Raw genomic sequence first — 20,501 nt, forward strand, 5'->3', positions numbered from 1 at the left:
TTGTTTATATCAACCAAAATGCAGTAGCCTGCAAATTAATAAAATTGAAATAGTAATCACTTTCTCTATTTGATTGATCAACTAAAATCAGTGATATAAATTAAATATTTCAGTCGAATCCGCATTTTGAATATATGCCTGCCTTTGCCATAAAATGTAGCAATAACAATAGTCCAAATTTTAACTATTATTTTTGCCCTCACAAAAAATTTGCACCATTTATTTTGAGAATAAATTTATAGGGTAACATGATATTAAATTTTGTTTAAATACATTGGCTTCTTTCACATTTTCATCAATTTAAAGATCACCTGTTTCACTTCAATTTCATTTTAATATCCAAACACAACAATAGTTGTTGGAATGAATTGAAATACAATAAAATAAAAAGAGTTAGAAATTTGCCTATACCATTTTACCCTTTATATTAGCATAAATACATATACCCTTTAGTTTCATATATTTGTTACTTTACTCCCTTTTGTACTAGGGTTCACACTTCACAATGTCTATGCATTTTCTCCTTTTCATCTATACATCCAACCTCTCTTATTATACAATCAATAGTTGCTATATGAAGGCAAATTATTCATTAAAGGAAGTTGATTTCTCCCCTTTTTATTTATTTTATAAACAATATAGATTTTGTAACTGCATCCCTAATTTTTTTCCTACTATTAAATAAGTTGAAAATTTGAAGATGAGAGAAATAGAAAATCTAAAATTATTCCAACTTGGTCTCCCTTTAGCTTCAATGAGTTAAAATTTGAAATGGAACCCACAAAAATGCAATCGATTTCGTATCAAATTTCAATCCATCCAACTGAATAAGATGAGTTATAATTGATCAAATTCAGCCCATACTAGGTTTGATCTTCTATACTTTAATAGAAACAAACAATTACTTATTATACTTGTATTGATTATTAAGAGTTGTTTTATATTAAACAAAATTAAACATATAATCTTAACTTTGTGGTTTAAATTACATTATTAAAAAATGAATGAATATTTGTTTATTAGCATATGCTAAAATCATCCACATTGAGATAGTTGTGAAGAGATTAAGTGTTTTTTCTATTATAATATTATTGTCTTTTAAAGTTAATGCACATAGATAAAAAAAATATTATTTAGTCTGAAGATTGTTTACATTATGATTAAATTTTTAAATTTATAAAATTAATTGATTTTTTTTTATTAATTATCCATATAACTATTAAATAATAATATCATTGGGTTTAAAGCAAGTACAAAATAGTTAAAATGTCTATAATTTTAGGACAAAAAGGAGTAATTTGAACGAGACTCAAGCCATGTCATTATTATGATACACGAAAATAATTACTGTCAAACGTTACAAGTTATCAAAATCTATTATTTTTTATTTGTTTGAAATATATATATATTTTACATTTACAATTAAAATTCCATGTTTTTAATGTAAACATATAATTTAAATTGTTTTGAATAGATGTTTTAAATATATTAAACTATTCAAATTCAACTTTATTAAAATTAAATTTACCTACCAAAATTGACTTATTTATAAATAGCTAATTTATTTGAATATATTGTTTAAGTATTTGTTTTTTAACAGTACGAAATGACTTTGTGGGAGAATGCTTTGCATACTTCAATTGTCGATACATTTTACATAGGTTAGGATATGTCAATGTTATGAGTGAAATCTAAGTACACATATTATTTAGAGGAGTGTAAGCAACACGTCTTTTAATATATATTATCTGTATTTTTTAAAATAAATTTTAGTTAATATTTTTAAAATATTAATTTTACTAATTCAACCGCTTATATATTTAATATTTTTTATAATTATATATTAAATTAAATGTAATTTGAATATTTATAAACATGTTATTTGATATTTAACATTTATTTATATAAATAATATATTACTAAAAAAATAATATCCTTGATTTATTTAATAATTTTTTAAGTCAACTGAGAAATTCATAAACTTTGTATTTTATAAAAAAATTAAATAATGAAAATTTCTAATTTTACTTTTTAAACAAAATGTTAAATTTGAGTGTCCAACGAAAGCACCAGATAATAATTACTGCCCACTGTATTTTTGCCCTCTGTTTCTCTTCTCCCTTTATTCTCTGCCTGCCATTTTTATTTTATATTTTATAATTAAATAATTAATTAGTGCATCTTCCTCTTCCTTCCTCCATTTTCATTCTCTCTCATTCCCTCCATCTCTGAATCACATTCACATATCTAACCTCTCTCTGTTCTCTCTCTCCTTTTCACCTTATTCCTCTTCGCTCATTTTCTGTGCTCCGCTCTCCAGACTCATTGGTGAAATTTTCGCTTTCGATTAGTCTTTTTTTTATTTTAATTTTTGTTATTTATAATTGACATAACTGTAATTCGTTGATTTTCAGGTGCTGAATTGTCGATCGAGGGGCTTCGATTAACATTCGTCGTGATTCGGCGTGCGTGAAACTTCTTGGTATTGCAATTAGGAGTGTGGTGTTGATCGCGAAGGTACACTGCATGTTCGATTGTTGAGGAGAGGGGGTCCTCTGCTCTGCTGTGGAGGATTCCCGTGGAAGAGACGTTGCTTCTTCAGATTCGTTGCTCTGAGTTTTAGGTATTGAATTTTTGGGGGAAATGTTTGCTTCTGTATCAGATACGGGAAGTGAGGGGAGTGGAGTTTCAGGGCCCATTTTGATTCCGAAGCGTTTTGTTTGGCCTTATGGGGGAAGAAGGGTGTTTCTAAGTGGTTCTTTCACGAGGTACCCAATTACTCGTTACACCGGTAGTTGCTGTTCTGATCTTTGTTATTTAACGTGATGTATGATGTGATTGTCATTGTTTTTCCACTTTTTTTTTGTAAATTTTTGTTTTTATTTTTTTGAAAGTTCGGAAATCGGATTTAGTTTCCAATGTTAATTCGAATGTGCGCAGATGGTCAGAACATATACCTATGTCTCCGATGGAGGGATGCCCTGCAGTGTTTCAAGTTATTTGCAGCTTAATGCCGGGATATCATCAGGTTGTTTGGTTTCTGTGAATTTAGCTGAGAAACATGGGGAAATAATCTTCAGTATGATTGCACTTTTACGTTGTTTAATTGTACGTGGCTGATGGCCATTTGGTTATCAGCGTATGGGGATGAGCCCGTTGAGTTATGTTTGCCTCTGTTGCCAGAAAAATGAAAACCGAAAAAGAAGAGTGAGCTTGTAAATTTATTACTTTAAACTTGAAGTTGTGTGATTGAGAATTTAACTTAGAATTTGCAGAAACAAATAAGGAATTTTGTGATGGTTTTCGACTTTCATTAGGAGTTTGTATTACTAACTGGTCGGTAAAAATTGGCATGGGGCATAAGAGTTGTCTTGCCCTCATTGGAGTTGTTGGAAAGAATGAACAAATAACATTGATCGTTGGATTTGAAATGATAAAATATTTGGGTAATTTACATTATTTTTACTAAGAAGGAAGTCATGCAAGGTTGTTTTCTCAAACAGAATGGTCAACTAGATGGTAGGTTTGACTAATGATGTATTCGGCTGTACCATGTAATTCTTTAAATTTATTATGATCTAGATTGCTGATACTTTTACATATCGATTAGAAACTGTCACCTATCAAATTTTACATCATCTCATTTTGATTCCATCTTTTTCCTGTTTGTCAAATTGAAAGCTTGTATATTTTTCTTCCCGTTTTAATTTATACATCAGAACAACAGACAACATACATAATCAAGCTTTACACTTGCATATTGATTGAAACGTTGTATTGCTTGTCCACTTCCCCTCCTCTAATTTATATAATCATACGACAAAACACAGTTATCAATTTTTATGTGTGAGTTACCATTTGAACTAGGCCCTAGTGGTATGGTTGGGGTGGGATTTGGGTAGGGTATAGAACATTCCTTATATAAAAAAAAAAAGGAGAAAAGGGGAAGAATTATTTTATGATGGTTCTACCAAAATTTGTGGTGCTATATAACTGATTTATCATCGGTCTGGGTGTATTCCATCATTTCTTGGGAACTGATGTCCTTATTGTGAGAGGTCTAAAAATTTTGATAACTAGATTGAATAAATTCAGTAGGTTGGGTGCGTATTTTGTTTTATCATGGAACAAACATTGAATATGATAGAACTTATTTACTTACATTTTTTTGGCACATCTAAATTTGTTTGTGTTAAATTTTATGAAAGCTTCCATTACAACTTACGCTAATAAGTAGATATTATTTAATATCCATTCATATAGTATTTAGTTTCTTGCCTTTTGTGTTCACTTATAATGTTAGTATGATTATCCAGTATCCACCTTGTTGACTTAATTTCTGATATTTAGAAAATATTAAAATACTGCTAAACACAATATGGCAAAGATAACTGATTCATACTGACAAGCATAATTTATTTCAATTGTTTGCAGTACAAATTTAATGTAGATGGTGAGTGGCGGCATGATGAACAGCAGCCATTTGTAAGCGGGAACTACGGAGTAGTGAATACTATTTATTTATCGAGAGAGCCAGATATTTTACCTGCAATCTTAAGTACTGAAATGCCTGGTAGATCCCACATGGAGGTTGATAATGATGTCTACAGGCATATGGTAAGCTTCTCCCTTCTTACTTTTGTTTCCTTTTGCTGTTGCATATATTTAAGTGCTTGGATAATATTCTAATTGACACAGGGGCTTAAGTCCCAGATTGAATGGGTGAGCGACTTAGAATTTCATTTGAAATAGAGGCTATGCTAAGCCACCTAGCTCTCAGGGGTGGACTTGAGTCTACATGAAACCAGTTTCATGTAGACTCAATAGTGCCTGGTTTGTCCTCCCCGTGTCTTCCAAACACAACAGGAATGACACGGGAGCTTGAATCTCACTACGACAGGAATGACACAGGAGCTTGAATCTCACTTTGGCTCTGGCAGAAGCTGAATTCCAATTTAATAAAGAGGCTCTCCACTTTTTACAGACCGGCTTTTAGGAGTGGATTTTTCCCTGCATTGCTAATGTTATGTTTTTAATGCTGGTTTAATCATCCTTGTCTTCAAAGTGGGATTCATTTCATAGCAATAAACACAAACACATTTGTAGTCCTATTTGTATGCATTGTTGTCATGAAACCTGCCTTTAAATTTTGAAATGAACTTTAAAAGGGGTACAGTGAAGTGTTTGTGTCTGACAAAAGGGTAGAGGGGAAAAGACAGAATGAATGACATTTCGAAGTTATGAACTGCTGTGGGTCCTGTGTTGGCCCTTTAATTCTTCTCAACCTTTAGTTCTAATATGGGATAGAATCTTTTTTCTATCCTCTCTTTGGTTTTGGCCCCATGTTCTAGTTAATGCCATTTGATGAAGTTTCACATTAACAATAGATATGACTAAAAAAAAGTTTATAAAGGATAAAACAATCCTTACCTTAAGAGCTCGTTTTTAGGGTTGAGTTAGGCTTAAAGTCTAAATTCAATATAGTATCAAAACCTATTGTAGATTCGATATCGGACAATCCTAGACTGGAATAAGAAAAAAACTAGCTCCATGAATTTTTTCAGTTCAATTAATGTGACCCCATGGGTTTTTTAGGGCAACTTACTTGGTCCCGCAGCTTATGGAGCACTATATTAAAAAAAAAAAAAACATTTACAATTTCCATGCTCTAGATGTCCAATATTGAGAGTGAGGGTGTGTGTTGAAGTCCTTCATCGACTATAGATTAAGCTAAATAAGAACTTATAAATGCTAAAAGCCTAAAACAATCCTTACTTAATGAGCTAGTTTTCGGGATTAAGTTAGGCTTAAAGTGAAAATTCAACACTGTCTTTACCATAGAAGTACAAAAAGATTAGAGAACCTTATTCTATTCATGATTTTGTTTGTACTTTTCTTAGAAGGTTATATTGTACTTTTTCCTTCTTTATGCATGTATCTGTGTGCAAATTTTCTTTCTTCTCCTTTGTAGAGATTAAGAGAGAAAGAGCATAGAGAGAGAGAAATTAGTGTGCTGGAATTGGATACTCTACAATGTGTAGAGACTCTTATATTTATAAGAATACATATGTAACTTTACTGGGCCAAGCCTATTATTATAATGTTAAAATAAATCCTAATTCTAATACGTCTATTCTAGTTATTCATAACACCCTTTAATAATATTTCAATACAAATGAAAAAAAAAATGATGTTGAAAAGTATGGAAATGGAGTCTTCTTTCTGCTTTGAGAAATTATATATTGTATTTTTTCTTGCATATAATCTCATTTCAAATGGTGTCAGATTTCATGCCATAATTCTTGATTCCTTATAGTCTTAAAATGTATGCAACATAAAAAAACTACTTGAAAATTTTACCAGGATGCTAATCCAAGGATGTCAGTGTCTGATCTGGAGGCTTCTCGCCATCGTATATCTGTATTCCTAACCTCACATACTGCATATGATTTGCTTCCTGAATCGGGGAAGGTTTGAATATTCTTATCTTGTCAATTTTTTTGGTTGGAGTTTTTGCTTCCTAAAATTTTTGCAATTTTCTCATTTAGTCCTTCATTTGTAATTTTTTTCCTAATAAGTCCTTCATAATATATTTTTCTTTACTAAATGGTTCCCTTGCATTTTTTCTTTGTCATTTGGCCCCTTTAAATTTTATGAGATTTTTCATTTGATTTCTCTAAATATTACAAGTTTTTCATTTGCTTTTCATAAATATAATGAGTTTTTCATATAGTCTTTTTAAAATGAGAAACTTAATAAAAACTTGTAATATTTAGAGAAACCAAATAAGAAGAATAAACAGAAGGAACCATTTTGTAAATAAGTTATTGTTTTGGAAACCAAACAACCCCTAATTGAGCTATTTTTTCCCCACCATGCAATAAGAATTTGAAACTTGTTTTAGCTCATTTTCTTGATATCTATTTTATAATTGCAGGTCATTGCCTTGGATATAAATTTACCAGTTAAGCAAGCATTTCATGTTCTTTATGAACAGGTATTCCCTCCCTTTTTACTCCACTTATTTCTATGCATTTTTTTTCCCAATTTATATGAGGGGCCATGTCCATGTAATGTATGTCCAGTATGAATTGTCCATTGCATGGTTGAGTTTTACCTTATATGTATTGTAACGCAAACTTTCAGGGCATGTCTATGGCTCCTCTATGGGATTTTTGCAGGAGTCAGTTTGTTGGAGTTCTTAGTGCAATGGACTTCATCCTAATACTGAAAGAGGTTTGTGAAATAAAACGTTTATGCAACTCTCCTGTACCAGTTTTTGGTAAATGTCATAATTTATAGGGTTGATATTTTAAGCTACTTATCATCTGGTTACAAATTGATTAAAAATACTTAGCAACTAGTAAAAAATGAAAAGTTTAAAAAGAATCTTGTCATCATCATTTTAGGCTAATGATAGAACATTTGTGGAACTGCTATAAGATAATTTGGGTTTATATAAGAATGTTTTCAAGAGAGTTTTTTTTTTATTTTATTTTTTTATTTTTATTTTTTATTTTTTTACGGGGAAGAGCCTTGAAAATGTTTGCATTCTGGAATCTCTTTGATGCTTTTGTTGTTAGATGTGGTTTATGAACCTTCATGTTGTCATCATTGATTGTTCATTGTTACTTTTCAGTATCTAATATATGATTCATAGCCTACTCTGATAATGCAATGCATGATGCATATTTCTGTGAATTCAATAGTTGTGTAACAAGTGTAATTTCAGCTGGGGAATCATGGTTCAAATTTGACTCAAGAACAACTTGAGACTCATACTATAGCAGCCTGGAAAGAGGGAAAATTACAGCGATGCAGAACACTTGATAATAATGGTGGATCATATCCCTGGCGATTTGTTCATGTAAGTGGTCATGAGCAGTTCTGATGAAGTTTTCATGTTTCGTAAGTTATTCCTCCAATTTCACATTGTGTAAGGTTGTCAACTTTTTATATGTTCAGGGTTGTAAGCTGTGACATTTTCAGGAATGCATTTGCAACATGATTGATGAGTATTAGACAATATAAATATCTTGTAAGACATTTAGATATAGGTATATACCACTGGTTCAATTTACTTTTTTGATTTAATGCATGGCTTCGTTTGGTTTGACTTGCAAGAAAAATTGTACAATATGGTTCATGATCTGGGACTTTCAAGCCAAACAATGGGTACTGAACCAAACTGAACACGTGAATAAAAAGCAACAAGATATTACATATTATAGGAATCATACTAGAGTTTAAAGCCAAAAGTTTGGTTTTGTATGTCTAAAATGTTTGTATAGACATATAATAGGAAGTGTCAAAGGGGGATGATACACATGTTGCAGTATGTATGGGGAGTACTGTATCAGTTTTTTGGTCCTCAAATTGGCACATGACTTCCCTATTTCTTTCTTACATTTTGCTGTTGATTATTTTGTTAGTTTTTTCTTTGTATCTTGATGCTTTTTTCTAGTTCTTCCAGTGAGTCAGCGACTAGAAACTGTGGTGTTGAGATCATTGGATGAGCTTTTTGTTGAAGCTATAAAGTGTTATACTTACTTTAGAGAGTTTCTCTTAAGTTTAAAGTTTGAGCTTTTAGAGAAAGCTCAATATTCAGAAGTCCCCTGCCCTCCTCTTAAAGTGATTTCAAGAAACAACACTTTTCTCTAAATAAAAGATCACTCAATCAGTTACTGATTGTATGTTTTAGCCTTTTGGGCAACTTCTTCTTCTTTTTGAGTTTTCTCTTCCATGGGTCCTCTAAGGTGTTTTTTCTCCATTATCCTCCGTAAAAGTACTACTTATTTTTTAGTGAACTGGTCAGCTACCATTGTCCTTTTTGTATTTGTCTATAGATTTGCAGCAGTAGCTTTCCAAGTGATTTTCTAATATATAGGCCATGCTTCTGCCTCATTCCTTCTCATAGTTATCTGTTATTCCTTTTCCTCTACCCTGCTCATCATTTTGTTTATTATAAATCTTAATGGCTTCTTTTGCATCCATATGTTAAAGAAAATGCATTTTAGCCTTGTACATCATTCTTATTATGTTTATAGATTCCCCTTCTGTCTATAAAAGGACTGGAGGTTAACTCCAGTCTTTTGTGATTGAACTTCTTGCTTCTTATTTTTTTCTAATCTTTAATCTTCAGGCTGGGCCCCACGAATGTCTAAAAGGAGTGGCTTTGAAGGTCTTGCAAAACAAGGTTTCAACCGTCCCTATCATCCATTCTTCTTCAGAGGATGGTTCATTTCCTCAACTGCTACATCTTGCTTCCCTATCAGGAATACTAAAATGTAAGCTTATAGGTCTATTGGCTATTGATAAATGATATGGAAGTTGGAGCTGATGTATGAACTTAATTTTCAGGTATATGCAGGCAGTTTAAGCACTCCTCTAGTTCTTTGCCCATTCTGCAACTCCCGGTTGGTTCAATACCTTTGGGTACATGGGTGCCTAAAGTTGGGGAACCAAACGGGCAGCCACTTGCAATGCTGAGGCCAAATGCTTCTCTCAGTGCTGCTCTATTGATGTTTGTTCAAGGTGGTCATTCTTCTGTTTGAAGTTATCAATGTGTTTGTTCTGGTTAGTTGCTGAGTTATGGTTTTCCCCCCACAATTTTTCGTGAAAAATTCCAAGTCACTATGGGCATTCTTTCAGCAACATTTTGTAATATAAAAAAATGAAGAATGGTAACACAGAATTGAAGCGGAGGTTCATGTATTCATGATGAACCTTTCATTTGTGCACTGAATCAATAGAAACAATCAGTTTGTTTGACAAATATTGCATGTTGGGACTCAAATCTGAAATGTCAAAAAATATGTTTCGTCTGTCCAATGTTCAAAGTGGTACAGTGTTTCACGTAGAATTTTCCAAATTAAAGTTTCATTTCATAAACACTTTTTATGATGATTATTTTTATTTCTGGCAAGAGGGATAATATTTGGTGAATAGCTTTCAGTGCTGTCATGGGAACTGAAATGTTTTTATTCATGATTTAGTATGCAGTATCAGAATACTTGCATAGTATTATTGTTTGTCTAGCGTTTCTGCATCCTAAGTGAATATTGTTGAGAGGAAAAGAAATGAGAAGTGTATTGGAATCTGTGTCAATTACACAGCATTATATAGTATTTATACTGAAAGCAATAAATACAAAGATTTATATTCTTTTTAACAAATATGCTCTCTTTGCAGCTGAGGTTAGCTCAATACCAATTGTGGATGATAATGATTCATTGCTTGACATATATTCAAGAAGGTAGTATATTTTTTTTTCTCCCCCTTTTTTTGTCCATTTGTGTGATTCTCGTGTGTATACTTTCCTCAAGTATACATGATATGTGCCTATTATTTTCTTCTCAGCGATATTACTGCATTGGCAAAAGATAAAGCTTATGCACGGATATCTCTCGATGAAATTAGTATTCATCAGGTAATTACTATGTGATGGACAATACATTTGTTTCGTCTCGTTTGTTAGTAGAAACCCAGTCTAAATATTTGCACATATGGTTGTAGGCATTGCTTTTAGGACAAGATGCAAATTCTCCTCATGGGCTTTACAACGGCCACAGATGTCATATGTGTTTGAGGTCTGACTCGTTGCACAAAGTGATTGAGCGGTTGGCGAATCCTGGTATTATATATTTTTTTTACTGGATGTTCCTTGTCCTTTCTTAGAAGGAAGGGAAAGTGTAAAAAATGAAGTAGTTTCTTTGTTAATCGATTTCCTTCACTTTGCAGGGGTTAGGAGACTTGTGGTTGTGGAGGCTGGCAGCAAGCGCGTGGAAGGGATTATTTCCTTAACTGACGTGTTCAGATTCTTGTTAGGGTAGTTGGGTTATATGAAGGGAATAGCGGTGGTATTAGCAGCATTGAAAGGGACTACTTTGTTCTATTTGCAGTGGTTTCTGAGCTTATCCCCCGCCTTCCTGACCTGCGTACTTTTCAGAGTCCTTGGTTGGAGGGGCATCTTTGGATGCTGCCCTTGTATGCTTTTTTAGGATAGAAATTTAAGAGAGAAAATTCTGTAAATTGAGGATCATTTTTCTCCTTTAAACATCTTAACATCTTGTTTTCTCCTGTGTGCCGGCACATCTGGAATGCGTGTGTCCAGTGCTAATAGAAATCAAGGAGAAACTGTGGGAAAAAAAAATAAAAATAAAGACTCGGAAAAGATGAAATATATAGCCGTATGCAGCATGCATACTGTAGGTTGGTTGTATCCTCGTAAATTAAGGGTCTTCTTTTTCCAGATCACTACAACTCCAGATTTCTGCTGACAAGTTCATTATGGCTTTGTACGTGGAGCAGTCACTTGCATTACACTGAAGAGTAATGATATTTTTATTGCCTTATTTAACTTAAATAGAAAGTACTGTAGTAAATGAAAAGGCAGAACATGAACCTATAAAAATATAATACTTTCTTTCAATAAATTAATAATCAGTAGGATTTAAGTTAATACTACTGCATCGGGATGACATAGCATCCTCTTTAAAATGCGTCACTTGCCGAGTAAGCTTAGAGAATTTCACATTTGTCTTTGATCTTTGCAGACAAATTTTGGTTCCAATTCTGATGGGAAATTAATTTTTAAAAACAATCCTTCCGCACCTTTAAGCGTGCCCAGTCTCTATATCCTGTAGGTCTAAAGCAGCAGAAGTTAAGGTTTCTATAATCACCCGATTGTAGCTTTTGATTTTTCTCGAGGGTGGAACAAGAGGATTGGGTTTTGTTTTACCATTTTCAGTAGGTATACCATTTTTTCTTATTTTAATTTACCAAACAATTAAGAGTAAAAACAATGTCATGACTTTTTTTTTCTTTTAGCTTGCTATTTCACGAAACAAAATACTACCTCCACTCCACTCCTTCAATTTTTGTTTCCTTTCTAATTTTTGAGTCACCAAATGCAGCACAAGCTCGATTATTTCAAACATCCTCTGGAAATTAAGCTATCTACTTTTCTACATGTTTACTGTAATTTGTATCATTGCATTCTTGCTATAAGCATGCTTTGTGGACCTATTGCCATGTTGTTGGGTTTGTGTAGAAAACGAAAATAAACTTTTGTTGATACCTAAATCCTGTCTCTAGCATGTCATCCAAATTCTTCATTTTGAATGTTGATATTTTAGTATGTGCTATACACATTGTAATTAATATAATGATTTGATAGGCAAGATAAAAAAAACTCATTGCCAAAACATTCTTAAATTTACATACAGCAATTCATGGAATAAAGTGGTATCCCGCCACACTTTACATACTAAATAATATTTTGAATTCACATGAACCACACTTGATTGCATGAAAAACTCAACTATTCTTAATATAATCAATTCAGATTTATTGTAAAATTTTAATAAAAATTGTTTATTTATAAACTCTTAATAAATACCTCAAGACATTTGTTTAAAAAAACTTATAAAATAGTCAGCAACTACTTTAAACGACCAAGTGAACCTAACAACGACATCACATGTAACTGCAACACAAGTCACAATCATTCTTTCAGTACAACGTTAAATTTCCTTTGGTATAAAGTGGTAGGGTACGATAACTGTGATTTTGATGGAAAGAAAGAGTTCTAATTTGGTAAATTTAGTGCAATTGTGCATCAGCAACAAAGCTCTACTAGCCGGAAAGGTTCTTCACGCTCGCATTTTCCGTCTTTCCCTTTTCTCTGACACCTTTCTATCTAACAACCTCATCGAACTCTATTCTAAGTGCGATTACATTGCCGATGCCTACCACGTGTTCGATAAACTACCTCAAAAGAACATCTTTTCCTGGAACGCGATTTTGGCTGCATATTGCAAAGCCACCGATTTGCGAAACGCGTGTCGTTTGTTCCTGCAAATGCCTGAAAGGAACACCGTGTCATTGAACACCATAATTAGCACCATGGTTCGGTGTGGCTATGAACGCCAGGCTTTGGATACCTACGATTCAATGCTGCTAGAAGGAGTTAAACCCTCCCATATAACATTTGCTACTGTTTTTAGTGCATGTGGTGCTTTAATGGATGCCGATTGTGGAAGGAGAAATCATGGGCTTGTAGTCAAGGCTGGTCTTGAGAGTAATATATATGTGGTTAATGCTCTTTTGTGCATGTATGCTAAGTGTGGGCTTAATGGGGATGGAATTCGTGTTTTTCGGGACATTCCTGAGCCAAATGAGGTTACTTTTACTACAATGATGAGTGGATTAGCGCAGACAAATCAAGTTAAGGAAGCTTCAGAATTGTTTAGACTCATGTTGAGAAAAGGGGTTCATGTTGACTCTGTCTCATTGTCCAGCATATTGGGTGTCTGTGCAAAAGGAGGATTCAAGGAAAGAGATATTGGTTCCTGTGATTACTGTCATGGCTTCTCAATGAATGCACAAGGAAAACAAGTACACACACTCTCAATTAAACTGGGATTTGAGAGAGACCTCCATTTAAGCAATTCCTTGCTTGATATGTATGCAAAAGTTGGGGACATGGACAGTGCTGAGAAGGTTTTTGTTAGTTTGAATCAGCGCAGTGTTGTTTCTTGGAATATAATGATAGCTGGGTATGGGAACAGATGCAACAGTGAGAAAGCTGCAGAGTATCTTCAGAGAATGCAGTGTTGTGGATATGAACCAGATGATGTTACTTATATTAATATGCTGGCAGCATGTGTCAAGTCTGGGGATGTTAAAACTGGTCGTCAAATGTTTGACTGCATGCCTTGCCCAAGTTTGACTTCATGGAATGCTATACTGTCAGGTTATAACCAGAGTGCAGATCACAAAGAGGCAGTTAAATTGTTTAGGAAAATGCAGTTTCAATGCCAACGTGCCGATCGAACTACTTTGGCTGTTATCCTCAGTTCATGTGCTGAATTGGGACTTCTTGAGGCTGGAAAACAGATTCATGCTGTATCTCAAAAGTTTGGATTTTATGATGATGTGTATGTCGCTAGTAGTCTCATTAATGTGTACTCAAAATGTGGGAAAATGGAGCTATCTAAACATGTATTCAGTAAACTGCCTGAACTAGATGTTGTTTGTTGGAACTCAATGTTAGCAGGGTTCTCAATCAATTCTCTTGAACAAGATGCTCTGTTTTTCTTTAAACAGATGCGACAACTTGGCTTTTTTCCTTCTGAGTTTTCCTTTGCCACCGTAGTGAGTTCTTGTGCAAAACTTTCTTCTTTATTTCAAGGTTTACAGATTCATGCTCAGATCATAAAAGATGGTTTTGTAGATGACATATTTGTGGGGAGTTCCATCATAGAAATGTATTGTAAATGTGGGGATATAGGTGGTGCCAGATGTTTTTTTGATATGATGCCAGGTAAAAATACTGTTACATGGAATGAAATGATACATGGTTATGCACAAAATGGATATGGTCACGAGGCTCTATGTCTTTATAATGACATGATTTCATCTGGTGAGATTCTACCTGATGATATCACATTTGTTGTTGTTTTAACTGCTTGTAGCCACTCGGCATTGGTCAATGAAGGACTCGAAATATTCAATGCCATGCCTCAAAATTTTGGAGTTGTGCCAAAGTTGGATCATTATACTTGTATTGTAGATTGTCTGAGCAGAGCAGGGCGATTCCATGAAGTAGAAGTCATTCTAGATACCATGCCTTGCAAGGATGATGCAGTTGTATGGGAGGTTGTGCTAAGCTCATGCCGTGTTCATGCCAACTTGAGCTTAGCAAAGAGAGCTGCTGAGGAACTCTATCGACTAGACCCACAGAATTCTGCCTCTTATGTGCTTCTTGCTAACATGTATTCTTCTTTGGGAAGATGGGATGATGCACATGTTGTTAGAGAGCTAATGAGCAATAGCGAGGTCCGTAAGGAACCTGGTTATAGCCAGAGCGAGTGCAAGAATGGTATGCAAATTGTTCTGCAAAACCACCAATAATCTTATATGACCAATTAAGAAATAAGATCTCATTATAATGACTGTTGAAATCAAATCACCTCTGTACAGAACTTATAGAAATGAGCTCTAGTTATAGAGAGAAACTATCACCAAGTTAATAATGGTTAAAGTCACTCTTATTAAATTCCTATATTCTACTCGTTGACAACTATCATGGAAATCGTATTGGATGCTTACTAAACTACAGTTTGATGATATTTTTGAGATGTGAGGTAATAAAACGTTTAAGTCCATTGAAAATTTTCATGTAACACGGGTTTCTCTATCACGTAAAAATTACTGTCATGCTAATTTAGAAAGACAGAGTGTAAAAACTACCAGTTTTACAGTTTAAGGAGTCTTCTCATGCAGGAATATCATGTCCTATAGGCTGCAATACTATTGGCGATTGACACCTTTCATGTCTCTATTATGTAGACACTTTTTGTTGTAATAGATGGTTACATGTTGATTATTTGTGCATGTCAATTTTGTAAACCCCTTCATTTCCCGTAATACAATGGAGAGGTCAAATGGAAGGGGTAACGCTTATAAAATTAATTGAAAAAAAAGTTCTATATAAAAGGAATCGCGTTAGTAGTAACAGCATTGAAAGGGACTCCTTTGTTCTATTTGCACTGGTCTCCGAGCTTATCCCCTGCCTTCTTGACCTGTGTACTTTTTAGAGTCCTTGGTTGGAGGGGCAACTTTGGATGCTGCCCTTGTATGCTTTTTTAGGATAGAAATTTAAGAGAGAACATTCTGCAAATGATCATTTTTGTTTCCTTTGTAACTTTCTCTCTCTCTCTCTCTCTCCCCCCCCCTCCCCCTCCCTTTCATGCTTGATATACCCTGAGCAATTTTGTTGAAAAAAATACAATGAAAGATATATTAATTACTTAGCGGATTAAAAATTGAGAATATTAAGCTGCAATAACAAAAGTAAAAGTGAAACTACTTAAACCGTTGGTAATATTACCTAAACAACTTTGGTATTCATTATCCCGCACAATTGTACGGGTGATTCTCGAAAAGGCATACTTTATACAAACAGTATTGTTTTTGAGAACTTACTAAGAAAGTAGACCCTGCAATCGGCGGGACGAGTATTTGAATAAGAGAGATATCGCTGATATTCGCGGCCCATACATTGGATGAACCTAGTATGGTAGAGCCCAGCCACTTACATGGCAGGTTGACCTTGATAGCATTAAGAAGACATAACATCGTCGCCTAACTGAATATTTATAGTCAATTCACAAGAACCGTTACTTTTTATTTATTTATTTAAATGACTAGGCATAGGTACGTTAGAGGGGGGAAAATCTCCAAGGTTTAATTAAGCTTTCCAGTCATTTCCGCAAAACTAACATCAAATGATCTCATAAATACCGAACCCTTTAGAGGCTGGTGCCACATTTTGGTTTGGCAATCAACAATAGTTATGTGCGACAACAAACCGAGCAACCAATATTCGTTCATGGAGCTATGGTGCTATCTTTCAATTACACGCCTACTGTTTCTAAATTCACCAAAACCATTTTCATCCGTACTATATTTATTATGGTCATTTGCTCGAGACCCTCTACCATTCCCATAAGACTGTTGATATGATCCAGTACGGGTGTTACCTTGGGACCCTCTGCCATTACCATAAGATCTTCGAGATGATCCATCAAAATCTTCAAAACCCTTCCAATTACGGTCATTCCTCTGAGACCCCCTACCATTCCTATAAGACTTCCGGGATGATCCATCAAAATCTTCAAAACCCTTCCAATTATGGTCATTCCTCTGAGAACCCCTACCATTCCTATAAGACTGCCGGGATGATCTATCAAAATCATCCCTGAACATATTTGCATTGCGACCACCAACAGATCCCAACTTTCTGTCTTTGGTAAAGTTCCTTCTGCCAGAAACATGTCTATTTCCCTTATTTTGTCTGGATAGATCACTTTTATTCCCTTTATTTTTTCTGAATGAATATGCCTCATTTAAGTCATCATCCTCGTCTGAGTATAATCCAGCATCAAGGTCTTCATCAGATTCAGAACCAAAGCTTAATTTCTTGGTTGGACCTCTGCCTTTTCTTTTTCCATCAGCAGCAGAAACATGGTCAGATTTGAAATTGGAAAGAATGGACCGTTCATCTGTACCAAAATCAAGTTCATCATCCCTGGATCCAGAGAAAGAGGTATTCTTGCGAATTGAACGGGATCGTACACTTCTTCCAGAAGCTGTTTTATTACGAGCATACATTTTATCATTAGTATCTTCAATATCTTCCAACTCTGAAGAGTCTTCAGCTTCTGAAAAATTGTTTTTAGATGCTTCCATTCTTGTAATACTATTTTGAGTTTGAGTTTCTAATTCATAACAATCTATATCATCCTCATCCTCATCCTCAAAATCATCAAACCCTATTCTAGGTCTAGAAAGACCAGGATTAGTATATTCTCCACCGGGGGACCCTTGCGCTCTGTTTTTCTTCTCAAAATCATCTTCCCACTCCTTGTGATTTCTATGTGGGGCAAGGTTATCTGAAGGAAAATCTTCATCTATAGCATGCGTATCAGCATACTCAAAAGCAGCAACATCTGCACCATCTGATTCATTGTCATCAAAGTCAAAATTCCAGGCATTGGAAACCTCTTGCCGGCTGCCCATCTTATCTAACTTAGGTTTGGAACTCTGTTTTCTATCTTGCATTTTATTCTCCAGAAATTCATCAGGTGGGCGTTTACACTCGCAATGAAAGCATACCATGTTCCTCCTGTAATTCAAGAAGTTGCACCTGCCAGATAAGAAATAAACAAGTCAAGCTAAAAGCATTTTAGCAAAAGATGCTGCAAGGGAAACATAAGCCTTGCGAATCTTTGGGAACATAATTGTGCATGCTGTTTGTATTATGTATATCAAAACAGCATGCTTTACACTCATGTCCTAAACTTCAGATATGATTATTATAGTTGCCATCTGTGTGTGTGTGTGTGTGTGAGAGAGAGAGAGAGACAGAGAGAGAGTGAAATGTAATTGTAGAAGTGAAGGACTCTAACTTACTCAGGACACTCCCATTCTCCTGGCAGCAACTGTCTCTTAGGACGCTTGGCATCGCATTGTAAGCAAACAGTATTTTTGGCAAAATTCATGAATTCACACCTAAGAAGTATTCAGCATCTTCAGTCAATAGCCGAAAAAATCAAATAGTATATATGTGATGCATTCAATAGCAACTTATTCATAAATAATTGATTTCCTAGTCTAATCCTATTATATTCATTTACTAGAAGAAGGAACAATTAAAAAAAAATTCTCATTATGATGCCTATTCAGGGGTATGCCCAAAAATAAAATCCACCTGGCTCAAAGGGTACTACCAAGCATGATAAAATGGTAAAGAAAAAAAAAACAAGGGAGTTTTCAAATGGAAAATTCACTTGAAACCAACAGCAGCCAGGTGTAAAACTATTACTATCATAGCAAGTAAATCAGAGAGATCCAGGGGGGCATACTTAGGACATAGCCAGTCCCCTTTTTTCATCTCGACATCATCCCGTCCAATGCGTCTCTTTGGAGGAGGGGGAGGTTGTTTTGGTTTTGGTGGAGGCTTTTTAATCACAGGAGGAGGGAGATTTGGATCAATGGGAACTGAACTAAGCTTGACAACCTCATGAAGCAATTTACGAATCACTGTTTTGACAGACTTCTGCTTTAGAAGTGACTTGTTGAGGACTGATCCATTAACAGGATCAAAACCAAAAGTCAGTAGCATCCGCATGACATCAATAGTCCGTGCCTCATCCTCTTTGTTCGTTAGCAGATATGCCCGTTCACAGTTGTTTCTCAAGCTGCAGGAACTACAGACCTGATATCAATGAGTTTTTTCATCAAAAAATACAAAATAAATTCAAATGATGAGTAACGTATGCTATAGATTGAAGAACTAGAGCAACTACGAGAGACATGAAATGGGTGGAGGGGGGTCTGACAAAGAAAAAGTGATGTGTGTGAGTGAATGAGGGATAAAAAGGATGCTAGCAGAATAAAAGTAATCTGAGTTTCTTTGCCACCAACCACAAACATAGACACACAGATACTGATTTAAACATCTCAGTACACTAGCAGAGTAGATTGAACAGCCTCCCATCTCCAACATCTCAACTATACTTCCTCTTCACTTACACTTGTACCCAAGAAGACATAATCAAAGAGCTCAGACAGAGAAACTTTCAGAATTCACAAACCATAATTGCCATAACACATCTCAAGAAGCAACAAAGAAATCAACCGTAATGTCCAACACCGAACAAAATGTGTTACACTTACATCTCCTTCATCAAGGTGAGCATGCTTCCTTAACAGTTTCGCAGAGAAAACCACCTTTTTGTCCACAGTGGGGCATCCAAAACCAACCAAAACTTGAATATCCTTCCTCGACAAGGACCTGAAATCAATCTCCCGTTTCAGTATTTGTAATGGATAGTAGCACGTGGAAAGCCACCACCGAATGGCCAACATCCCCACAGACATAATACTCAGCAAAACACAGCAATAACAGCCATAACATTATTCTGCCACACTACTCAATTAAAAACACATGACATTATCGCAAATTGAACTTGGATTAGTTCCCCCCCCCCCCCTCTCTTTTTTTTTAACACAAACAACGAATTCAAGTCCCGTAAATGCACAAACCTCAATATATCGAAACGGTCTTTCCCAAAATTGAGACACGCCGCGTGAACGCTCTTAAAATCCTTAGTGAGATCAAATCCAGCAACGTCATCATCCGCAACCTCGGGGGAATTGAACCCTAAGTCGTGGACTAATTTATCCTCATCGCTCCTCTTGTGGTCGAAGTAATTCTGGTGCACCAGCCTCTCCATCAATTGGATCCACTCCGGCCACGGGTGCACCAACTCCACCTCCTTCTTCATCGGCTCCGAAGGGATAGGATTTTCATCGGCGGAAACTGGCGATTCCGATTGAGCTTCGTTTTGAGGGGGTTGAGTGATTTTGGATTCGCGCCAGGCTCGAATGCGCTGAAGCGTTTCGTGCTTTTGGGAGCGCTCTTTTTCGATGGCATCGATTTGGTCAAAGACAAAGCTGAGGCGCGCGGAAAGTGAAGAAAGTTTGGGGTTGGTGGTGGAGGCAGAGTCTGAAGAGGTAGAAAAAGGTTTGCTGAGAAGGTGAAGGAGTGAGATTGAAAGTTTAGGGTTTATGGAAGAAGAGAGAGAGAAGCGTCTGGTTAGTAGAAGAGAGAAAGGACCATAAGCCATTGTTCAGAGCAGAAGAGGTGCAGTTTACACACTTGCCTGCAAACTTCAAACCTCCATGCCCCCACTCTCCCAAGCTTAAACCCTACATTCATTTCGTCAAAGCTTCCACCTCTAACCTCAATTCTATTATTATTAAAATATATTAAAATAATAATAATGCAGAATTAATCAATCATACTTTCGTTAACCACAACTTAGTTATTAATAAAAATATTAAAAATTAAATCTAAACAATTTTTATAAAAATTAAATTCATAAAAACATAATTAAACCGATAATTTTATGTATAATAATTTTTAAGTA

General features: G+C 35.0%; 3 protein-coding genes across 5 annotated transcripts; 2 read left to right on the forward strand and 1 right to left on the reverse strand.

The window, feature by feature from the left end:
• The first annotated feature begins 2,096 nt into the window (after nt 1–2,096).
• On the forward strand, nt 2,097–11,317 carry LOC113861630 (sucrose nonfermenting 4-like protein). Of its 3 annotated transcripts, none has more exons than XM_027494585.1 (14): nt 2,097–2,328; nt 2,415–2,768; nt 2,941–3,028; nt 4,435–4,617; nt 6,364–6,471; nt 6,938–6,997; nt 7,147–7,236; nt 7,733–7,867; nt 9,143–9,287; nt 9,361–9,534; nt 10,192–10,255; nt 10,360–10,429; nt 10,516–10,633; nt 10,741–11,317. In XM_027494585.1, exons 2-14 carry the CDS (start codon nt 2,644–2,646, stop codon nt 10,830–10,832), a joined length of 1,452 nt encoding a protein of 483 aa, XP_027350386.1. In that variant the 5' UTR covers nt 2,097–2,328; nt 2,415–2,643; the 3' UTR covers nt 10,833–11,317. The 3 variants fall into 3 exon arrangements, with proteins under 3 accessions (XP_027350386.1, XP_027350388.1, XP_027350387.1); XM_027494586.1 differs by lacking the exon at nt 2,097–2,328 and adding an exon at nt 3,474–3,519 and having other exon boundaries at nt 2,719–2,768; XM_027494587.1 differs by lacking the exons at nt 2,097–2,328; nt 2,941–3,028 and adding an exon at nt 3,474–3,519 and having other exon boundaries at nt 2,667–2,768.
• Nucleotides 11,318–12,573: 1,256 nt separating this feature from the next.
• On the forward strand, nt 12,574–14,916 carry LOC113861129 (pentatricopeptide repeat-containing protein At4g20770-like). Its single transcript, XM_027493746.1, has one exon. The coding sequence runs from the start codon at nt 12,574–12,576 to the stop codon at nt 14,914–14,916; it is 2,343 nt and encodes a 780-aa protein (XP_027349547.1).
• Nucleotides 14,917–15,447: 531 nt separating this feature from the next.
• LOC113861569 lies at nt 15,448–20,311 on the reverse strand. The gene is made up of 5 exons (XM_027494483.1): nt 19,615–20,311; nt 19,246–19,363; nt 18,432–18,784; nt 17,980–18,078; nt 15,448–17,713 (listed from the first exon to the last, which is right to left on the reverse strand). Exons 1-5 carry the CDS (start codon nt 20,196–20,198, stop codon nt 16,411–16,413), a joined length of 2,457 nt encoding a protein of 818 aa, XP_027350284.1. The 5' UTR covers nt 20,199–20,311; the 3' UTR covers nt 15,448–16,410.
• Between the last annotated feature and the right edge of the window lie 190 nt (nt 20,312–20,501).

Source organism: Abrus precatorius, unplaced genomic scaffold (assembly GCF_003935025.1).
Source record: "Abrus precatorius isolate BTA unplaced genomic scaffold, Abrus_2018 Scaffold3, whole genome shotgun sequence".
NCBI classification, from domain to species: Eukaryota; Viridiplantae; Streptophyta; class Magnoliopsida; order Fabales; family Fabaceae; genus Abrus; species Abrus precatorius.

Bases quoted from the DNA above. Each gene is read 5' to 3' on its own strand.
- LOC113861569 (XM_027494483.1), bottom strand. From the start codon at position 20,198: ATGGCTTATGGTCCTTTCTCTCTTCTACTAACCAGACGCTTCTCTCTC. The intron at 18,785-19,245 runs GTAAGTGTAACA...CATTGATATCAG, and splicing joins CTCACCTTGATGAAGGAGAT to GTCTGTAGTTCCTGCAGCTT. The intron at 18,079-18,431 runs GTATGCCCCCCT...AATACTTCTTAG, and splicing joins GGGGACTGGCTATGTCCTAA to GTGTGAATTCATGAATTTTG.
- LOC113861129 (XM_027493746.1), top strand. From the start codon at position 12,574: ATGGAAAGAAAGAGTTCTAATTTGGTAAATTTAGTGCAATTGTGCATC.
- LOC113861630 (XM_027494585.1), top strand. From the start codon at position 2,644: ATGTTTGCTTCTGTATCAGATACGGGAAGTGAGGGGAGTGGAGTTTCA. The intron at 7,868-9,142 runs GTAAGTGGTCAT...TTTAATCTTCAG, and splicing joins ATCCCTGGCGATTTGTTCAT to GCTGGGCCCCACGAATGTCT. The intron at 10,430-10,515 runs GTAATTACTATG...ATATGGTTGTAG, and splicing joins ATGAAATTAGTATTCATCAG to GCATTGCTTTTAGGACAAGA.